The 20,380-nt window shown below is 27.9% G+C and overlaps 4 protein-coding genes across 4 annotated transcripts; all 4 read left to right on the top strand.

Annotated features, from left to right (window-relative positions):
* Positions 1-9,633: 9,633 nt before the first annotated feature.
* K444DRAFT_623843 (uncharacterized protein) lies at positions 9,634-11,287 on the top strand (the record flags this gene model as incomplete). Its single annotated transcript, XM_024882328.1, has 5 exons — positions 9,634-9,659; positions 9,809-9,949; positions 10,012-10,850; positions 10,941-11,063; positions 11,250-11,287. The coding sequence occupies 5 exons, from the start codon at positions 9,634-9,636 to the stop codon at positions 11,285-11,287; spliced, it is 1,167 nt and encodes a 388-aa protein (XP_024744611.1).
* A 4,140-nt stretch (positions 11,288-15,427) lies between these two features.
* K444DRAFT_515980 (uncharacterized protein) lies at positions 15,428-15,829 on the top strand (the record flags this gene model as incomplete). Its single annotated transcript, XM_024873639.1, has 2 exons — positions 15,428-15,556; positions 15,617-15,829. Coding segments are annotated over 2 exons (342 nt in total), but the record flags the coding sequence as incomplete, so codon positions are not given.
* A 2,446-nt stretch (positions 15,830-18,275) lies between these two features.
* Positions 18,276-19,156, top strand: K444DRAFT_690653 (uncharacterized protein; the record flags this gene model as incomplete). Its single annotated transcript, XM_024887774.1, has 2 exons — positions 18,276-18,878; positions 18,941-19,156. Exons 1-2 carry the CDS (start codon positions 18,393-18,395, stop codon positions 19,154-19,156), a joined length of 702 nt encoding a protein of 233 aa, XP_024744609.1. The 5' UTR covers positions 18,276-18,392.
* Positions 19,157-19,167: 11 nt separating this feature from the next.
* K444DRAFT_690642 (uncharacterized protein) lies at positions 19,168-20,303 on the top strand (the record flags this gene model as incomplete). The annotated part of the gene is made up of 1 exon (XM_024887773.1): positions 19,168-20,303. A coding segment is annotated over one exon (811 nt), but the record flags the coding sequence as incomplete, so codon positions are not given.
* Positions 20,304-20,380: the final 77 nt, after the last annotated feature.

Genomic DNA, 20,380 nt, shown 5'->3' with positions numbered 1-20,380 from the left:
CAGATTTTGAGACAATATATAGGAAGGTAATATACTTCCCCTAAATCTGCTATACTTAATAGGGTCTAGTCTATAAAAAGGGCCGTATATATATAATATAAGATTATATATCCGGTCCGGTTACTTATTTATAAAGGCGGCAGGTATTAAAATCCGTTTAACTCGCTAAGCGAGGATTTGGGAAGTCTAGAACTATATATTTATAAATGTCTCGTAATTTCTCCCCAAATTTAATTATTATAAAAATCTTGGAAAAGATTAATATACTATTTTTCTATTATATAAAACTTTTATAGAAAGTTTTAGGTATTATATTAGGGATTAATATAACTTTCTATATAAGGCAATTTTGGTATTCTTATATATATTCTATAAATAGATAATTTTTAATACCTATTGCCTTTATATATATCCTATTACCTTCAAGTTATATAACTAAGTTAATTCTTAAGATATTAGCTATACTAATACTTAATAATATATATATTTTTTTATTAAAATTAAATTAAATTATTTAATATATTAAATAAGGCACTGCTTTTTAATATTATCTATAAGAATTTCTCTCTTCTTTTTTTATATTACTTATAACTCTTTTATCTATTACCTTTATTTCTAGTAGATCTTTATTTTCTATATAGTACCTAAGGTAATATTATCTCGATCTCGGCCTTATCTTTCCTATATTTTAATCTATAATATTAACTAAAGCTTATACTTATAGTAAATTCTTATTAAATATAATAGATATTCTATTTTAATTAGCTTTATAGTAATAAAATAACCCGGCTCCTATATATTAATAATATCTTTATATATTATAAATAAGTAATACTTTAATATATTATTTTATTAAATATAATTAGAATAATTTATTCTAAAAATAAAAAGCCTTTCTTCTATTATAGATTCTATATAGGCCACTTATAACTTTTTTCCTAAACTTACTATTTACTTAATAACTTTTATTTCATATTCTAAGAATATATAGAAACTTTTCTAATTAATTTCTAAGGCCTTATTCTATTTTTCCTAATACTTTATATATTATTCTAGGTAGTAATATTATTTTCTACTTCTATCCGAGCAAATTCGTTATAATTTGCCCTTTAAACTACGGATTTCATACGCCTATAAAACCCCTCCTTATTTACTAATTTTAATTATACTTTAAAAAAATAGAAAAAGCTTAATATTAATTCTTTTTCTTATCTTAACTTAGGTAATAGTATATATATCTATAATACTACTTCTAAGGCTATTTCCGGCTAATTTAAAATACTCGAATATAAAGCTTATATCTAGTAAACTATTATATATAACTTTATAGTAATAGTAAACCAGTTTATATCTGCCTATAATAAGCCTAATAAGTATAAGTTTATATAAGATATATATAATAAAATTATCCGATATCTTATAAACTCTTTCTTTACTAAATCTAATATTTCTATTTCTATTTATATTAAAAGCCTACTAAATTCTAGTATACCTATAACTAATTTAGTAAAATTCATTAGCTAGACAGATATTATAAAAACCCCGAAAAACTCAGGAATTAAGTCTCGGTCTATTAAATCGGGATCTATTTCCTTTTCTGGAAATCGACCTATATTAAATTCCGGAAGTGCCTTCCTTAGCTTCTTCTATTCTATTTTAGCTAATAGTAGCAGAAACTAGAAAAAGAAAAAAGATTATTATTTTCTAATTTTAGTAAAGCCCTAAGCTCTATTTAATAGACCGGAGCTATTTATACTTTACTAGAAACTTACTACTAAAGTTATAGATATTACTTTAGCTTTAGTTCTATTAATCTTACTAATCCGGACTAGATAGGCTATTATATTATCCGATTTCTTAACTAGAGACTTATTTAGCTTTTAGAAGAATATTAAAATTATTACCCGAATCTTTCGGGTAAAAACTATTAAATAACTAGAAATCTAATATAATTATACTATTTCAGGTATTTCTTCTAGCTTTTATTTTATTTCCGGACTCGAAATAACTATAATAATTAGTATAGCCGAGATTATAGAAAAAGAAGTTATAGCTCAGACTATAGAGTAACTTATTAGCTACTAACTATTTTATTATAGCCCGAATTCCTAGATTAGCAAAATTACTTGAATTATCTTTTTCTTAACCTTTATTTATTTATTTAGATTCTTTAATACTAGTAAGCCCTTAAAGGCTATTAATAAAAAGACTACTATATTCTATTATAATCCAGACTATTAAGATTTCTATAATTCTATAAAATATATAAAATATATTTATTATAATATTTATAGTATTTAGATTAACTAATATATTGGCTTTTTAGAACTAAATTATATTAAAAAGATATAATATACTAACTATTATAGACTGTTTTTAGCCGGATATAATTACTATTCTATTATTTCCTACTAATGAAATAGTAAGATTATTAAGCCGACTAAGAAAGAATTAAATGTCCTCTATTATAAAAGTAATTACAAATATTAGAAATTTAATATACTAGTATTTTTCTTTACCTATATTTTAGAATAAATATAAACTAACTTATAACTTTAGTTATAGATATTAGGCCTAGTTATTACTAATATTATAAAATCGAAGAAATAGAAAAATATAATAGTTACTATATATAAGAAAGAATTCTTTTAGATAATTTCTATTACTTTTTTCTTTCTCTTATTTGCCCTAATCTTATTTGCCCTAACCTCTAATAATTATTTCTAATAAACTATAATTATAGATAGAAACCTTAATATTACTAATCTTATTACTAAAAGCTTTAGAAATAATAGTATGAAATTTAAACTAGATAATAAATATTAAAAAGCTAGTAATAGCTCTATAGCTTATACTATATATAATAGTTCAGAAACCGGGACTTATAAGTCTATTAGGCAAATATTAGTAAAAGAATATTCTACTATATTATAATTCTATAAACCGCCTTTATTAAAAATATAAATATAGTTTATATTTAAGAATTATATATTTATTCGGGAATTAAGATATAGAATTATCCGGGTTTTAATTATTATACTCTAGTTAATTTCTGAAATAGTAAAAACTCTATTAGATAAGAAGTTAGACCCTATATTATAACTTATATATATTAAGAACCTAGATTTAAAATATAATAATACTATCTAATTAATAATCGGAATCTTTTCTAAATTAATATTAATAGATATATAATTCTTAATATATATAAATAGCTACTTTCTATAAAATTATAGACTATATTATATATCTTATAATACTTTCTAATTATCTAGTAAAGAAGAACTTTAATATCTAATATAATATATTTGAACCCGAAATATAACTAGTCTATTACAAGGCAGAACTCGCTTACTAGTCTACTAATAATAATATAGATTTTATAAAAGCTTCTAAAGTTATAATTCAGAAATATAAATATATTCTGAATTTTACTTTCTCGAATATTTCTTTTATATATATCTTAATCTGAACTAATCTATATTATAGCTCGAATTATAAAACTCAGGTTACTATTATTTCTAACCGAGATATAGTTTCTTTAAACTAATTTAATTATTGAATTTCGGAATATAACTTCCCTAAATTTATAAAACTAGTTAATAATAATATAGCTAGTTTATTAGACTCCTAAAATATCTTATATCTATAATAACTAGATAGTTATATAAAGAGACTTATAGATGTCTTTAGTTTTATAATTTAAACTATTAATAAGCCAGATTATAAAAAGAATAATTCTATAGTCTAGTAAATACTAAAATATAAAAAAGCCTACTAATTATATCTTTTAGTATATAGAAATATATATATAAATAAGGTTTCTATTAAAACTCGGGAATTTCTAATTATAGTTTATAAGGCTAAATAGAAATACTAGAAATAACGGATTAATTATATTAATAATAATAAGAATCTATATAAGATTATTAGATAATATAAGCTTATTTTAAATCTTAAAGCTTTTTTATTAGAAATTAATAATATTTAGATTAAAAACATATTATAGAAGACCGAAATCCTATATATAGAAGTTCTTAGATACTTTAATATAGCTAATAATCTCGAATAAAATCTATTAAATAACTGGAATAAAACTGGGAATTTTTTCTAGAAATAGATAATTTTTCTAAAAAATATAAAATAGTAGACTATTAGTATATTAAATATCTTTTCCGGAATAAGTCGAGTTATAGTTAGACTATTTAGGTCTTATTAGAACATTATTAAATATGTTATTTATAGACTTTATAACCGGTATTTAGTTCTTAACTACTTTTTATAAATATAGAAACTTACTAAAATAGCTATAATATTAAAGATTAGAAAGAAAAATAAATTCTTTATCTAATTCTAGAGATCTATTATATTACTTTCTTATATTTCAAAAAGCCTTAAGAGAATTATTATTAAATATATTACTTGAATTACTCTTATTTATAATATAAGGATATTTTTCTAAAATATTTTATAATAGATCTTATAGCTATATTTACTTATAATATTAAAGCTACTATAGCCTCTAGTAAATAAATAACTATAATTACTATAGATATCTAAAGGGCATTTAATATTCTTTTTATTAAAAAGCTACTTATTTATATAACTAAATAAAACTAGCTTCTATTTCTTTTTTTAGCTTATTTAAAGCTTTTTTACTAACCTGAAAGTTAGAATTAGGCTCGAAAAAGAAACTACTAGTTATTATAATATTAAATATAATACTTTCCAGAAATTTCTATTATTACTAATAATTTATATACTATATCTAGTAAAATATATTATATAGAACCCCGAATTATATTTTAGATATTATATTTACTAAATACTAATATTAATCTCCTAGCTTCTAATATCTATAATATCTTTACTTATAAAAAGGAAACAAGATCTTTTTTATATTTAAAAAGCTTGAGATAATTCACTTATTAATAAAAAGAAGTAATTATATACTATTATATATAGTTAATAAAATTCTTATAATTAATCTAATTAATTCGCTCTTTACTAGCTAGATATCTAGTTTAATTATAAGCTCTTATTTAGATATTATATTATAGAATAAATTATAAAAGCCTATAAAGTCTTATACTATATTTGAGGCCTTATTAGAACTAAAAATAAGCTACTTATATTTTGCTTATATAAAGTAGTTATTATTTATATCTTACTATTAATATTCTATAATATTAAAATATAATATATAGGCTATATTAAACTATTATATATATATTATTAGAACTATAAGCTTATAGTTAATACCCGAAACAAATAATATATTAATATAATTAATAAGATATTTACTCTTATTTACTAAGAAGTTTTATTAATTTAGAGAACTATTTCTATAATAATACTTAAAGAATTAAAACTATATTTTATAATATATCTATAGACTATAGATAAGAAATATCTACTTATTTAATAAATTACTTTATTCTAGATAATTAGAAATAAAAAAGCCGGTATTAAATAATATTCTAAAATAAAGATATAATAATTAGGTATTTTATTCTCTAATATATTATATTTAAAGCTAATAGTATCTTACTTCTTTTCCGGTTATCTAGTCGACCCTATAAAAGAAATTAATAAAATAATAGTATTAGCTAATTTTAAAGTCTAGTAAATAGCTCTTTTATTAGAAGATATTATAATTTTCTCGAATAAAGCTAAAAAAACTAAATAAGGCATTAAATTAGTAAGTTATAAATGGGTTATTTATTAGAATAATTATTAAATTTTTAAGAGCTATAGCTTTATTAATACTTTCTCTTATATTTTTAATATAAAAATTATTAATACTTAAAAAGGTCTTTATTATATAATTAAGAACTTCTTTCCGGAAATTAGTTAATACTGTATTATACTTTATATAAATAGTATCTTAGTTATTTAATACTTATAGAATAATACAGCTATAGTCTTATAATAGGCCTTTTATAATTATTAAAGAATTATAAAAACCTATAATATTTATATTAAATAGGGTTTTAAATATATAGGAATTAAAGGAAATAAGGCAGTAAATAAGCTTACTAATATTAATACCTTCTAGTACTATAATACTAGTCTTATATTATAACTAATAATAAGCGGCATTCGCTTAATTTTTAAATAATACTATAAAGAGATATAAAGCTTCTAATAGATCTAGTATAGTATTAAACTCTTTATAAGATATAAGAAATAGAAACTAGACTATAGTATTAAACTACTACCGGAATTCGGGCTTTTATATCCTATTTTATATTACTTTCTAGTAATATACTCTATTTATAAGAACTTCTCTTAATATTACTAGAAGTTTAATTATACTAATATTAATCTTATCTGCTTCTATAGGGTATTCTAAAGACCCGGAATATATTATATACTATTATAAAATAGCTAGGAAATTCGAATAATAGCTATAAAAACCATATATTTATATATTACCTATTATAGCTATAGAGGCATTTAGTTATTTTACTAGCCTAATAAACTAGCCAGAAGACTTTATAAACCTTTTTATTACTACGGAGTTTTACTTTAAAATCTGTTCTTACTAAGCTATAATTAGGAATAAATATACGGGTGCTTATATATATAATAGCAAGCTGGACTCTTGTTTTATAGATATCTTCCGGGTTAGTATAGTGCCTTTCCCGAAGGGATTTTCATTAGTATAAAGCTTTTTAATCTATTATTCTATTCGGGCCTCAGAGGTATCTTATTTTACTAATTAGCTTTCTTACTATAGGAATTGGGGGCACTTTAATTTATCTTAATACTTTCCTTTTATTATTGGGCTTTATAGCCCTTAAAACTCGCTATATTCTTTAGCTCTGAACCTTAGGCCTTTCGGTTACACCTTTTAAGCTTTTCTCGCAGGGCTACTCTCGAGGGTTTTCCTCTTATAAGTAACCTAGTTACTACCCTAACTGGCTGCAGGAGGTTTATAGTTACAAGCCTTATAGTATATTCGCTTATACTAGAAATGCTTTCTGTAGTAATACTATATATACTATAATTCTATAGCTTAGTACGTTCCTATACCCTATGGGAGGTTATAGGAGGTAGCCAGTTTTGCTAATACCCCGCCGGACGCAAATAATTATTAAATCAAATTAAATTAAATCCCATATAGGCTAGCTCCTGAAGGCTTGCAATAATGCAGATCTGATTTAATGAGCTACCGGCAAGTATGACTTTATTTAGTGAACTACCCAAGAAAATTGGTTGGTACTCCCCAATATAGCTCTGAGAATAAAGGGATAGTCCTAAACTTAATACCTGAACTGTGAGCGCACATAAGTGAAGTTTTTGTTCAGATGTTGTCGATAACAAATGTGACTTCTGAATGTCGAACAGCGTTTCCAGAATGCCAATTCCTGTCGAAAGACTCTTGGAGAGATTCAACTCGTTTATTCCATATTGTGCAAGAGCTGATATGTCATTCGTAAAAGCACTTATATCTCGGAAGGATACTGTATTCATTCTGATCACTGGAATCCTGGATGGAGACTTCTGACTTTCTGCGGACATAGTGAGGATAGTATATCGATCACAGCAAAACCCTCTCTTTTGGAGCTCGGACGATGCATAGTTAATGCCTCGCAAAGCGCGATGAAGCTGGCCCTGGGTCTTTCGGTCACTATCGGATTGCTGAACAAATCACATGGCACTCGAGCCCCACCACTTTTGTCTTGCATGCGACAATTTCTTCTTGCAAACGAATAGCCTCATTAACCTCTCGAACCACAAGCAACAATTCAGACACCATCCCAAGGTTGTTTCTGAGCGACAACGATGACTCAAGTTGCTCTGCCCGACTAGCTCTACCCAGCTTGGCGTCAACCCCGTTCTCGGTGGAGGACGCGAGAAAGTCCCTATCAGTTTTGACGCAGAGGTAGATGCGACTGGTGCATGGCTGCATTCAGCATCCCTTACGTAACGGGCTTAGATGAGATGAACACCTCGGTATGCTCATCCTACGGTGCCTCGATTGCACCGGTCCCGGCTTCCTACCTGGCCCTAGCATCGTCGTTCAATGCGACGTATACAGGAACTTTCCCAACACAAGGGAACACCGGGACTGGCAGAGGGCTAAGCCAGACGAGCTCACTATCGGGAAAGAAAACAAGCTCGTCTTCGTCGCGCTTAACCTCCGTTCGGACAATGTTTGGCGGAGGCGGTGCTGCACCTACTTCTTAACTAGTAACATACGGCTTCTATCCTGATCATATCGGGCCGTTTTAAACGAGATAATATATCAATTAAGGAGAAACCTAACTTTATATATTTACTAGTAATATAGCTAGTAATATAAGGCTTCTATTCTTATTATATCGGGCCGTTTTAAACAAGATAATATATTAATTAAGAAGAAACCTAACTTTATATATTTATTAGTAATATAGCTAGTAATATAAGGCTTATATCCTTATTATATCGGGCTGTTTTAAATAAGATAATATATTAATTAAGAAGAAACCTAACTTTATATTTATTAGTAATATAGCTAGTAATATAAGGCTTCTATTCTTATTATATCGGGCCGTTTTAAACGAGATAATATATTAATTAAGAAAAACCTTATTAAGGCTTAAATATTTCAGTTTTGTCTCATATAAAAAATACTTATATAAATTCCCCTTATTATTATTATTAATACTTTAAGAGCCTTTAATTTCGCTATACCGGAAATTAAATATCGTTACCGAGCCTGTACTTTATATCCGGGGTATCAGCTATAAATATTACTCTTATATGAGTCTATATACAAGAATGCCACTTTAAGTAAATCCCTTAATATTTTATATACTAGCTGTCTTGATTACAGACTTGGTATTATTAAAAGCGGTATAAACAGTGTATTAAATCATTAGTAGAGAACCCCCTGTATAGTGGAAGGTGCTAAAAGGCTTGGTATAGCTAATACCCCGAGTACTAAAGTATAAAAGAGAGAAAGAGATTCTAGAGACTTTCCTAGTCATTCTTCCGAGTCCGCTTCTTCCGAGACAACAGGCCACGTTTCACTTATCCTGGCTTGATTTTATATATAGACCCTTTAATCCAATCTTCATTCTATAATCAAGTCTGTTTTCACTAACTGATACTGTCACTGAACAACTGCTTGCTGCTATAAGCATTGATCGATATGGCCCGTCGTTTTACTCTATTCCGACTTCTAATCTTATTTTTCACTCTTTCTAATATAGCACATACCTCTCTCATTCCGTTTAATATATCAATGGACATTAATAATAACCCTCGCTATCGATAGTATCGTGGTATAGACAAGCGTGGCATAACTAATATTTTCATATATAATGTAGTAGAGAGAGGAGGCTGTTCAGCTAGCCAAATTACTCAAATACAAACGGCAGTCAGTGAAGCTCGGACTCTGGCAAATGCGGCTATTACTGCGTTAGGATCTGATCTTGTTTTGGATGCGTTTTCTTGGTATCGTTGGTTTGGGTCTTGTATGTATAAATTATTCTCTAATTAAGTTTGCTTTACTAATATTGTAAATAGCTAATGCGAACAATAATATGAAAGCACATATCCTTACCAGAAACTTCCAGGGTGTAATTGACAACCTAATAGAGCCAATAAGGGAAACAAACTATATAGATTATCTAGGTCAAAATGACCTGGTATATCTATGCCCAACTGTCCGTTCGTTTGGACGGCGCAATTTCAAAAAAATTTGCCCCATAAAGGAAGGAATTCCTGACGCAGCTACAGCTTCGTCACCTGAGGTAACATAATCGGGAAATTGGATAAGCCTCTGTCCAGCTTTTTTCGATACCATCACGCTTAGTCTTGAAGAAAGTGCCGAAAAATGGAAAGTTGATCTCTTTGGTATTAGCCAAGGGTTTGTCTTATTACACGAAGCCCAGCATTTAGCATCCATCGTTGGGGATTCTAATGTGTGTAAGGACGAAGCATACGGTCCAAATCAGTAAGTGGTTTTGGCACTTACTCAGGATTTCTTATTAGATTATATTACTTACTGATTTATAGATGCCAAGAACTAGCACCCAGTTTAAAGATTGTCAACGCCGATTCGATGGTCATTTTTGCCCTAGACGTATATTCTGTACCACCGTTAGGATCCGTTAAAGATTGTAGTTCTAGTTCAAAACGATCGAATAAGTTCCAACCTGCCGATATACGACTAGACAAGCCAGCTAGTAGCTCTACCGACAGGACTCGATCGACTAGATCTACAACATCATTGAATACTAGTACTTCATCTATTAAACCGGTTACTGCGTCTCTCCCACGAAGCCGCTCAACCAACGGGACTCAATCGAGTAGATCTGCCACGGCTGTGCCGATCATAACAAGAGCTCTAATAACTACGTCCATATCAATTCCGTCTGGAGATATATTAAGCACATCTTTATCTACAACGACATCTTCTGTTACCCAAAACGGCATCGTTGTTCCAATCATCATTGTAATCCCAATTGTTGAACCCGTCCCGAAGGACCCTCCCGTTGGAGGAGACGGTACGGGCACAAATGGAGGTAGCAATGACAATAATACCCCTACAGCATCAAAGCCCGCAGTCTCAAGCTCCTCTTCGAGCTCGGAAGCCCTATCCAGCACTTCCAGCAGCACTTCCAGCAGCACTTCCGCGAGATGTACCGCTTTGAAGCCCTTTGCAAACGAATTCGCATTCAGGGACAATACTATAATACCGATCGATGTAATAAAATCTGTATTGGCGATTATTGCTATTGGCGTTACAACTAGTGGTGACACTGCAGAAACTACATCGACACCCCCCTCAACCGTATCTACTGCTCCAAGCACCGCTACTAGCACCAGCACCACCTCATCGCCGGCGGCCCCCAGTACGTCTACATCTGTATCGCCGACCGAGCCTTGCCCAACTCTCCTATCTACTCCTTCGAACAACAATGCTGTAACTCTGAATTGTCCAGGTGGGAGTATTATTGTCACCCTGGCACCGGGTGTCAGCCCTAATCTCCAATATTATGTCCAGAACACCTGTTCCGTCACAGCTACTGTAACTTGGACGCTCGTTAGCCCCCAGACCCCAGAAGGTATTTCCGATTTTTTAGTGGTTGGACCAGGCGAAACTGTGTTTACTCCAATTTTTTCCCCGGCAGATTATACATGGGACGCTTCTTTCGCAATCGTAACCTAGTTTAGAGAGAACTCGCGGGCGTTGTTCCTTTGGTGCTGGCATTTGCTATGATGTGGGATCGCTTTAACTTAATTAGGAGTAGGCGTCTCGCCAATCAGAGACAGAGGAAGTGAAGAATAGTTCTACAGCTATATTAAGTTTAATTGGGCGCAGCTTCGAATTGCTTTGTAATCAATTGTGTTGAAATTAGGGGCCTGAGGCCCCTAATAGGCTTAGTAAGCCCTGGAACGGAACGCCATGGGGCTGTGCACCAGGGGCTTAATACCCTGTCCAGCTGGAATACCCTGTATAGCTGGAATCGGTTCAGCTGGCATAGGGATTTAGTGCATGTGATTTGGGGGGTTCAGGGCTATATATACGGGCTACTTACCACTGTAGAACAGCAGTCAATTCAGTATCGTTTACTTGGTTTACATTGCAAGCACGTGACCCTAGCTATATTGCTTTAGCTAGTTCAACAGCATAGAACTCCTAAAATGAAGCCTATAATACTATAGGGTATATTATAGCTAATAAATTCAAAGTAAAGGGGCGTATATAGGGGTATAGATATATTTAGGGTATACTAGTAGATTTAATAGTTTTAGCCCCCTTAAGGCCCATACCCAAATATTATACGATTATTAAATCGGGACCCACTATAGCTCCCGAATCGTATTCAGCCCCCTATTATTAAATGGGCACTCCCGATTAGGAAATCGGTGGGCCGATTACGCTATAGCTCGTATTGGAAAACGGGCCTTTACAGATCGCCTGCGAGCGATACCCACGATCGAGATCCGAGAAAAAATTTTCACGATATAACCCTCTACTTTCGACCTCCTCTTGTATATCGTAACTCGTTCAAATACATACCCACGACTAGAGGACAGGGCCGGGCGAAAATATAAAGGGGAAAAAGGCGGGTTATGGTTATGGTCTACGAGAAGAATAGGGAGGATTTTGGTCAGACAAGAAAGGGAGCCGTAAATAGCCTGCCGGGAATACTAGTTAATGTCTGGACATATAACTATTTATATGCAAGAGGAGGCCTGGGATAAGAGGACCTGAGGCGACTACTATCTATCTATCTAGAAAGCCTTTTATATGAAGATATATATATACGAGATAGAGGGACCTAGGGTATTTGTTTATTTCTCTCTGAGGCAAGGAGCCGGATACCTGTCTAGGGAAGACTTTATATTAAAATAGCAAGCTATACTAGTACGTGCCTCAGGTATGTAATATATAGCCTCCCAGTTTTATATATACTAGTATATATAAAGGGAGCTATACTTCCTTAATAGCTTAGTATAATTAATATATGCTTTTATAATATTAATATTCCAAGCTATTATAGAGAATAGTTAATTATAGTAATAAAGGCCAAAGTAAGATAGTAGTATAAATTAGTAATTTATAGTAGAATAAATCTCTCAAGATATATTATTAATATAGTATTCTTTTACTTAATATCATATATCCAAAGCAAGCCTATTAGTCTAACTACCTCTATTAAATGCCTATCTAAATCAGAAACTTCCCTAATTTCGCTATTAAATATATTCCAGAACTACTATTATAGGGAAATATAAAAAGGGTAGAAATACTAATTCGGTTTTATCTAGATACCCAGAATAATTTCTAATTTACTAAGTAAGATATTATAGGAAGTAACTTTAGTATTAGCCCAATCTATAATACTAGTAATATAGCCGGTTATTTCTTTAATATAGAAGTTATTCTCTAGAAAATTATTATACTAAAGTATTATTAGGAAGTCGGGATAAAAAAGAAAGAAGAAGTTTTTACTAATCTTATTAATTATTAGATATAGGTTATCTAGTAGCTTAAAGAAAAGTATATCGAGAATAGTTTTATATTTGGCCTATAAGCCAGATAATACCTTTATAGTTAGTCTATTAATTTATATTAAAGTAAAGAATCTTATAATACTATTAGAAATCAAGCTATAATATAGGTAATATTTAGTATATATTAACTAATCTAGTAAAATCTTAAATAGTCTAACTAAGATAAATATTTCTTACTATATTTAATAGAAAGCTAGCCCGGATATCTAATTCCAAATATAAATATAAAGAGATTCTAGAAAGCTATAGAATAAATAATATAATATAAACTTGCTATAGACTTATTAAATAAGTCTAAAGTATATTATATTAAGCTTTAAGGCCCGAAACTAGACTATTTTATAAATCTAGTATTTCTATATAATATAGCTAGTTTTGCCTTAAATTAGTATAATAGAAATAGAACTTTCAAGTAGCTTAATTAGTATACTTATTATATTACTCTTATATAATAGAAGTATTAGAGGAGAAGAAATTAGTAATTTATATTCGGAATAAATATTTATAATTCTCTGGCTTAGCTATAAATATAATAATATTTATTATAAGAATAATATAATATATAAAATACTTATTATATTTATATTAGTTAAAGAAAAAAAATAATAGAATACTAAATTTCTATATTAATATCTTTAAATATTTATAGGTTATTTTTCTGAGATATTATAGAGTTTCTAGTAAGTAATTAGTAAAGAAAGATTAGAAGAAATTAAAAAATATAAATATTAGAATAAGAGATCTTTCTATATATTATAGAATATAGTATTTTTATAAATTAGCTAAGAACTTAATAGTAAATAATAAATGAAATAATTAAAAAATATACTAAGTTATAATAAGAAAATAATAGAAATAAAAATAGAATAAAAGAAAAAGTATAAAGAGCCAGATAAAGTCTAGTAACTCGGCTAAATATTAGTAAAAAGGCTAGCTTCTATTCTTATATAATAATAATATTTATATAACTCGGCCTGTAATCTAAACTATTATCTTATAGGCTAATTAGGGCTACTATAAATAGTAAATATATTAATAAAAGACTTGAGATAATTCGGCTAGAACTCGTATTATAATTATAATTAGCTTTATATATTAGATTTATAAAAGATATTATATAGGATTTTATTTATTATAATTATAAAGCTAAATAAAGAAATATAAGAATAGAGAATTAGTTTTAAGGTTACTTCAAAAATAGCTAGTTAATATTTTAAATCGTAGTTTAGTAATACTTACTAGTATTTAGCTATATTTAACTAGATTTATATAAAAAGTAAATTCTTAAATAAAAGAAAAGAAATTAAAAGAATATTTAATTAATATATCTATACTAGCTTTTTTATTTTTCTTATATATTATTATTTATAAAATTAAGGTTATTATCTTAACTATTTTTATAATATAAGAACTTTAGTAATTAGTAGCCTATTATAATAGCTAGTATAAAGACATAATTTACTAAGAATAAAATATCGGAAATAGATATAAAATAAAGCTAAGCCTGAATTATTTAGATAGAATAATACTAAAGATTAAGGCATTCTCTCTATTTTATTTTATAGCTTAGTATTTTCTAATATATAAGATTCTTTAAACTTTAAGTCTTTAATTATTATATTAATTCCGCCGTTATAGTATTAATATAATTACTTATTATTTAATATATTAGCCAGAGAATTATCCTTAGTATTACTACTATAATAATAGATATTATAGAGCTATATTTATATAATATCTTATAAGCTTATATCTAATTAATAATCTTATTTAATTATAATTTTTATATTAATCTATTTTATGAGCTTACTAGAGAGCTAAATCTAAATAATAACTCGGTTTTAAAGGTTATAAAACTACTATATAATATACTAGAAGCTAGAAACTACTAGTTTAAAACTTATTATTTCTATTATATTAATAAGCTTTTTATAAAATAGTTAATTTATAATTCTTGTTTTCTTTATAATAAGTAATTCTTTAGAATTACTAGCCTTTAAACTAATAATACTCTATTTATTAGAAATAATAATTTTATAAAAATAAAGTAACTAAAGCTTTAAAAGACTAAGTTCTTAGCCAAGAAGTATAAATATCTTATTATTAATTATAATTTCAAGTTTAATAGAAGTATTATTTATATAAATATTACTAGAATTACTTTTATATATAAATACTAGTATAAAAACCTCTAATTATTTCTATAAAAAATACTATTACTATAAGTAATAGAGGTACTATTTATTAAGATCTCTCTATTAAGAACTAATATATTACCTAATATATTAGAGAAATATATATTATATTAGTCTATTAACTAGAAGCTTTATATAATCTATTAATTATTACTTAAGCTATTAAACCCTCGGAAACTAATATAAAGGCACTTAATAAGTATATTTAATAGCAAATTAAGAATACTACTAGAGAACTGAGATTTGTAAAGCTAGTAAAGAAATTCTTATATTTAATTATTTTTATAAATGCTTTATTTATAAATAATAGAAATTTTTTTTCCCAAATCGGATATATTCTAGTTCTAGTAAATAGAACTAGATATACTAATATTATCTACTAGTTCTTTACTAAATATAAGAGAGTTACTAGAAGTATTCTAGCTTCGGAACTTTATAATATGGCTTATAGCTTTAATATAGGCGCTTTAGTCAAATCTATAATTAATAGAATACTAGAAATAGAACTATTATTAGTAGTCTATACGGATTTAAAGTTATTATACGAATATTTTATTAAATTAGAAACTATTCGAGAAAAGCATCTAATAATTAATATAATATATTTTTACTAGATATATAAATAATAAGAGATTATAGAAGTTAAATAAATTAAGAGAGAATTAAATCCTGCCGATTTTATAACAAAATTAAAACTAATAAATACCCTCAAGTATCTAATTAATATAAATACTATATAATTAGATATAGAGAAATAAGTTAAATATAAATAGGGCAAGAAATAAATATATAAGATAAGAGGATATTATAAAAAGAGAAGTTATATATAAAAGGCTACGGTTTTTAGTATATAACTAAAACCTTAGAAGTAATATAAATATATAGAGTATTTGGGGAATCTGGTATTAGGCCGGATTAGAGAATTTGTATATAATTAGAAAGAGATACTATTTTTTGTATTTTTAGAGAGTTTCTAGTATTAGTATAGCTATTTCTTTAGGAATTATATATATAGTTACGGGATACGGGATATGGGATATAAGTAATAAAATATAGGTAATAGGATATAGGATACGAAATATAGTTATATAATCTTATATTCTATTAATAACTCGACTAGTAAACTAGACCTTTTTAGGCTTAGTAAATTTAGGAATTATATATTAATACTATAATACTATAATCCTTACTTCTAAATAATAATAACTTTATTAACTAATATAACTAATATTTTCATACCTATATAATAGTACTATATATTATTAGTAAACTAATACTAACTTTTAAATATAATTATAAATAAATTTATAAATAGTATTTTTCGAAAATTTCTATAAATTATAAATTATATATTAAGAAATAATAGTTATTACTATTAAAATATAGATTTAAATAACTATAAGCTAGTAATAATATATTTATATTAGATAATAATAGACTATAAATAAATTCTAAAAAGTATTAATAAAAGTAATAAGCTTATATAAAGTATTTCTTATTATCTAAAAAATAAAATAAAGTTCTATTAATAATACAAACAGTAAATTCGAATTTCTAATTCTAATTTTTCTTTTTTTTATATTTTTTTACTAAATATAATAAGCTTTATTTAGCTAAAACTTTTTTTAATATTTTAATTCTTTAATAAATAAACTAAGAATTCTTATTTAATTAGCTAGAGTTTTATTAATTATAAGAATATATTTATTAGCTATTATTTCAAGTTATAAACTAATTATTAGCCTTATTTAATACTAATTTTAATTTTAATTTAAAAGGTTATTAAATTCGGAAATTAGAATATAAAGTATATTATTAAAAAGCCTTATAACTAATAGTAAATAAATTTGGGAAGTTATTAAAAATATTAAATAGTTAATAAAGAATAATAAAATAAATAAAAATTATTAAAGAATAGAAATAATTTTTAGATTCTTTATTTTATTATTATAATTATAATAAATAAAATAATCCAGATTAAAAACTAATAATTATAGATTTTAATATATATAATAAACTTTATTTATTAAAAGAAATTTAAATTAATAATTATATAAAATAAAAATACCTATAGTTTTATAATAAGAATTACTAGCTAAAAAATAAAATAAGAAAGTTTTTTTTTAAAAAAAAGAGTTATAAGAAAAAAGAAAACCTAAATAGAAATAAATAAACTCTAGTTTATTAGAGAAATAATTATTCTAATAAGCTTATAAGAATATATTATTATAGAAAAGGCAAAACTCTTATAGTATAAAACTTTAGATAAATATATTAGAAGATTTAGTTAATAAATTCTAGTTAATTCTAATATATATAAGAATATATACTTTTATATTTAAAAAATAAATTAATAAATAAAATACTAGATATAATAATAATAAATACTTCTTTTTTATTAGCTAATCGGAAATATTATTTCTTTTAATTAACTTTCGAATATAATTATAAATAGATCTATAAATAGTATTTTTAGAAACTTTTATAAATATAGATTATATATTAATAAATAATAATTATTACTATTAGAGTATAAACTTAAATAATTATAAATTAATAATATATTTATATTGGATAATAATAGGCTATAAATAAATTCTAAGAAATATCAAAAAAAAATAATAAGCTTATATAAAGTATTTCTTATTACCTAAAAATGAAAATAGAGTTCTATTAATAATATAAATATAATAATTTTTAATATTATAGCTAGTTATTAGTAATATAAATAATAAATTCGAATTCTTAACTTTAATTCTATTATTAATAAAAGAAATATAAAATCGCGATTTCTAAAAATAATTAAAATTAAATAAAGCTTATTAAAAAATGCTAAATTAGTATAATAATTAAGCGATTTTTAATATATTAATTCCTTTAAACTTTATAAATAATAAATAATTAATTCTCGATTTATAATTAAACCTTAATATTATTAGTTCCAGGGTCTAGCCCTAATTAAATATAGTATTTCTAATATCTAAAGTAATACTAAAAGTCAAGTATAATATGCGAAAGTATTATATAAAGTGCGAATATGCTATATATCCGTTACGCTGCCACCAGGGACGGGTTTTCGGAACCGGAAAAAATGATATTCCGGAGGAATACCAAAAACACGCTTTATTATTTACATGTAAATAAACCATCTAATTAATTAATTGCACTACAATTACGATGCCAGACAATACTGTGTTTGATCCTACCGATAAAGGGACCCTTTGGCCTAATAAGGATCCACTGCGTAAGCAGGGGAGTACCTTTAAGCCTATGCAATTGCCCGAATTCGGCTGGGAAATCACCTTACCTGAAGACGTTTCTCCCGATAATTCTATTACTTTATTTACTATATATTATACCCCCAAAATTATTGATTTGATAGTTAAGAAGACGAATAATTATATGCGAAAACCTCAAGACGAATCCTGCCCTTATATACGAGCAAACGACTGGTACCCAATATGCTATAGAGAGATATATATCTACCTTGCGATTCGAATATATATAAGCTTGCATATGGATAATGAGATCGCAGACTATTGGATAATAAAGGATATAACATCTGAGCACCCAATTACGAAGTATTTAAGTAGGAATCGGTTTCAGGAGCTCCATATGCGTGTGCGATTCCATGGAAATCAGGAACAAGGCCTATATGAGAAGGTAGCTAATAACTCCTTATTTCTTTATTCATTTTACTTGAAACTAGCTAATAAACTACCGAGCAGGTCGAAGCCCTTAGTAGACACATTCAAGAGGTTAATTTGAGAGTTTGGAAGCCTGGACGGGACTTGGCAGTGGACGAGATAATCGTACGATTTGAAGGTCGATTAAAGGAGACAACTACTATTCCAAACAAGCCCATACCTACAGGATATAAGGTCTGGGGAGCAGCCCAGAGGGGGTTCTTACTTGTGTGGAACTGGCATATTCCTGGATAAAAGAATAGACCTGTGGGAATACATACTTTAAGAGAGCTTGGTGGGACGATTAAGGCTAGAAATGGGGGAAATAAGACACAAGCAGTAGTCCTGCACTTGATTAAAAGGTTGCCCAAGCTTCCTAAAGGCTCTGGCTATCACGTTTACCTTGATAATCTCTTTGTTTCTACTCGCTTTATTCAATACGCTCGCTTCCAGGGAGTTGCAATTACTAGGACTTGCAGGACAACTAGTAGGGTTATTAAGGAGCTTCTTGACCTTCAGAAATCAGATAAAAAGGACGTAATACCCTGGGGTGAAACCCATTCCAGGTATACGCCTAATGGGGAAGTGTGTCACGTTGGGTGGAAAGATCAAGCTTTTGTTTTAATAATGTCTTCCTTTATATCAGGTGACGAGCGTGTTTTACGGCTAAGGAAGAGGCCTAAGGAGACTTCTTCTAAAGCAAAGACTGTACGAAAACCTTTTGGTAATCAGGCTATAAAGGTACTTTTAATTCCTGTAATTGCGGACGGATATAATTATCATATGGGAGCAGTTAATGAGTTTGATCACCTGACTGCCCAGAACGCTGGTTTGCGGCACGTGGAGCGAGGAGGGCACCAAGTACTAGAGCACTGGCTACTTCGTACGGTTCTAATCAATTGCTATTTACTTGCTTTATGCAGTGATGTGCCAGAACCTAGGCAAGTGAGCTTCAGGAGTCAGCAGGACTTCAGGAGACAGCTTATTAGTACTCTAATTACTAAAGGAAGGGATAGTGAGATCTGTCCAAAGCGAAGGATATCACAGATTAGCCAGGAAGCTAAAGTGCCTATATAATCGCACAAGCAAGTAAAGCTTAGTAAGGCTGGGAAGTGTGTATGCTGTAAGGGTATGAGATATGGAGATCGGCCGAAAAAACGGGTTGCACTAGCTCAAATTGCAGCTAATCAGGGCAGGGAAAGCTCAAGGCATTAGAGTATCTATGGGTGCGAGCAATGCGACGTTCATTTATGTAAGAATCGGGGTTGTTTTGATGTATTCCATAGAGAGAAGTGAGAATTGATACTTTTAAGGGGGTGGTTTAGCTTTCTAATTGGCTAGAATTACGCGAAAATCGTCGTGCACGGGCCAACCCGTCCCTGGTGGCAGCGTAACGGATAAAGTGCTAATATCGAATGCAATTAAAAATCGGGGTTTTGGCAGTACAGGGGTTAGAGGCCTCGGTACGGTGGCGGAAAA

Source organism: Hyaloscypha bicolor, assembly GCF_002865645.1.
Source record: "Hyaloscypha bicolor E unplaced genomic scaffold K444scaffold_10, whole genome shotgun sequence".
In the NCBI taxonomy this organism is placed as follows: Eukaryota; Fungi; Ascomycota; class Leotiomycetes; order Helotiales; family Hyaloscyphaceae; genus Hyaloscypha; species Hyaloscypha bicolor.
This window is presented reverse-complemented; position numbering and strand designations above follow the sequence as displayed.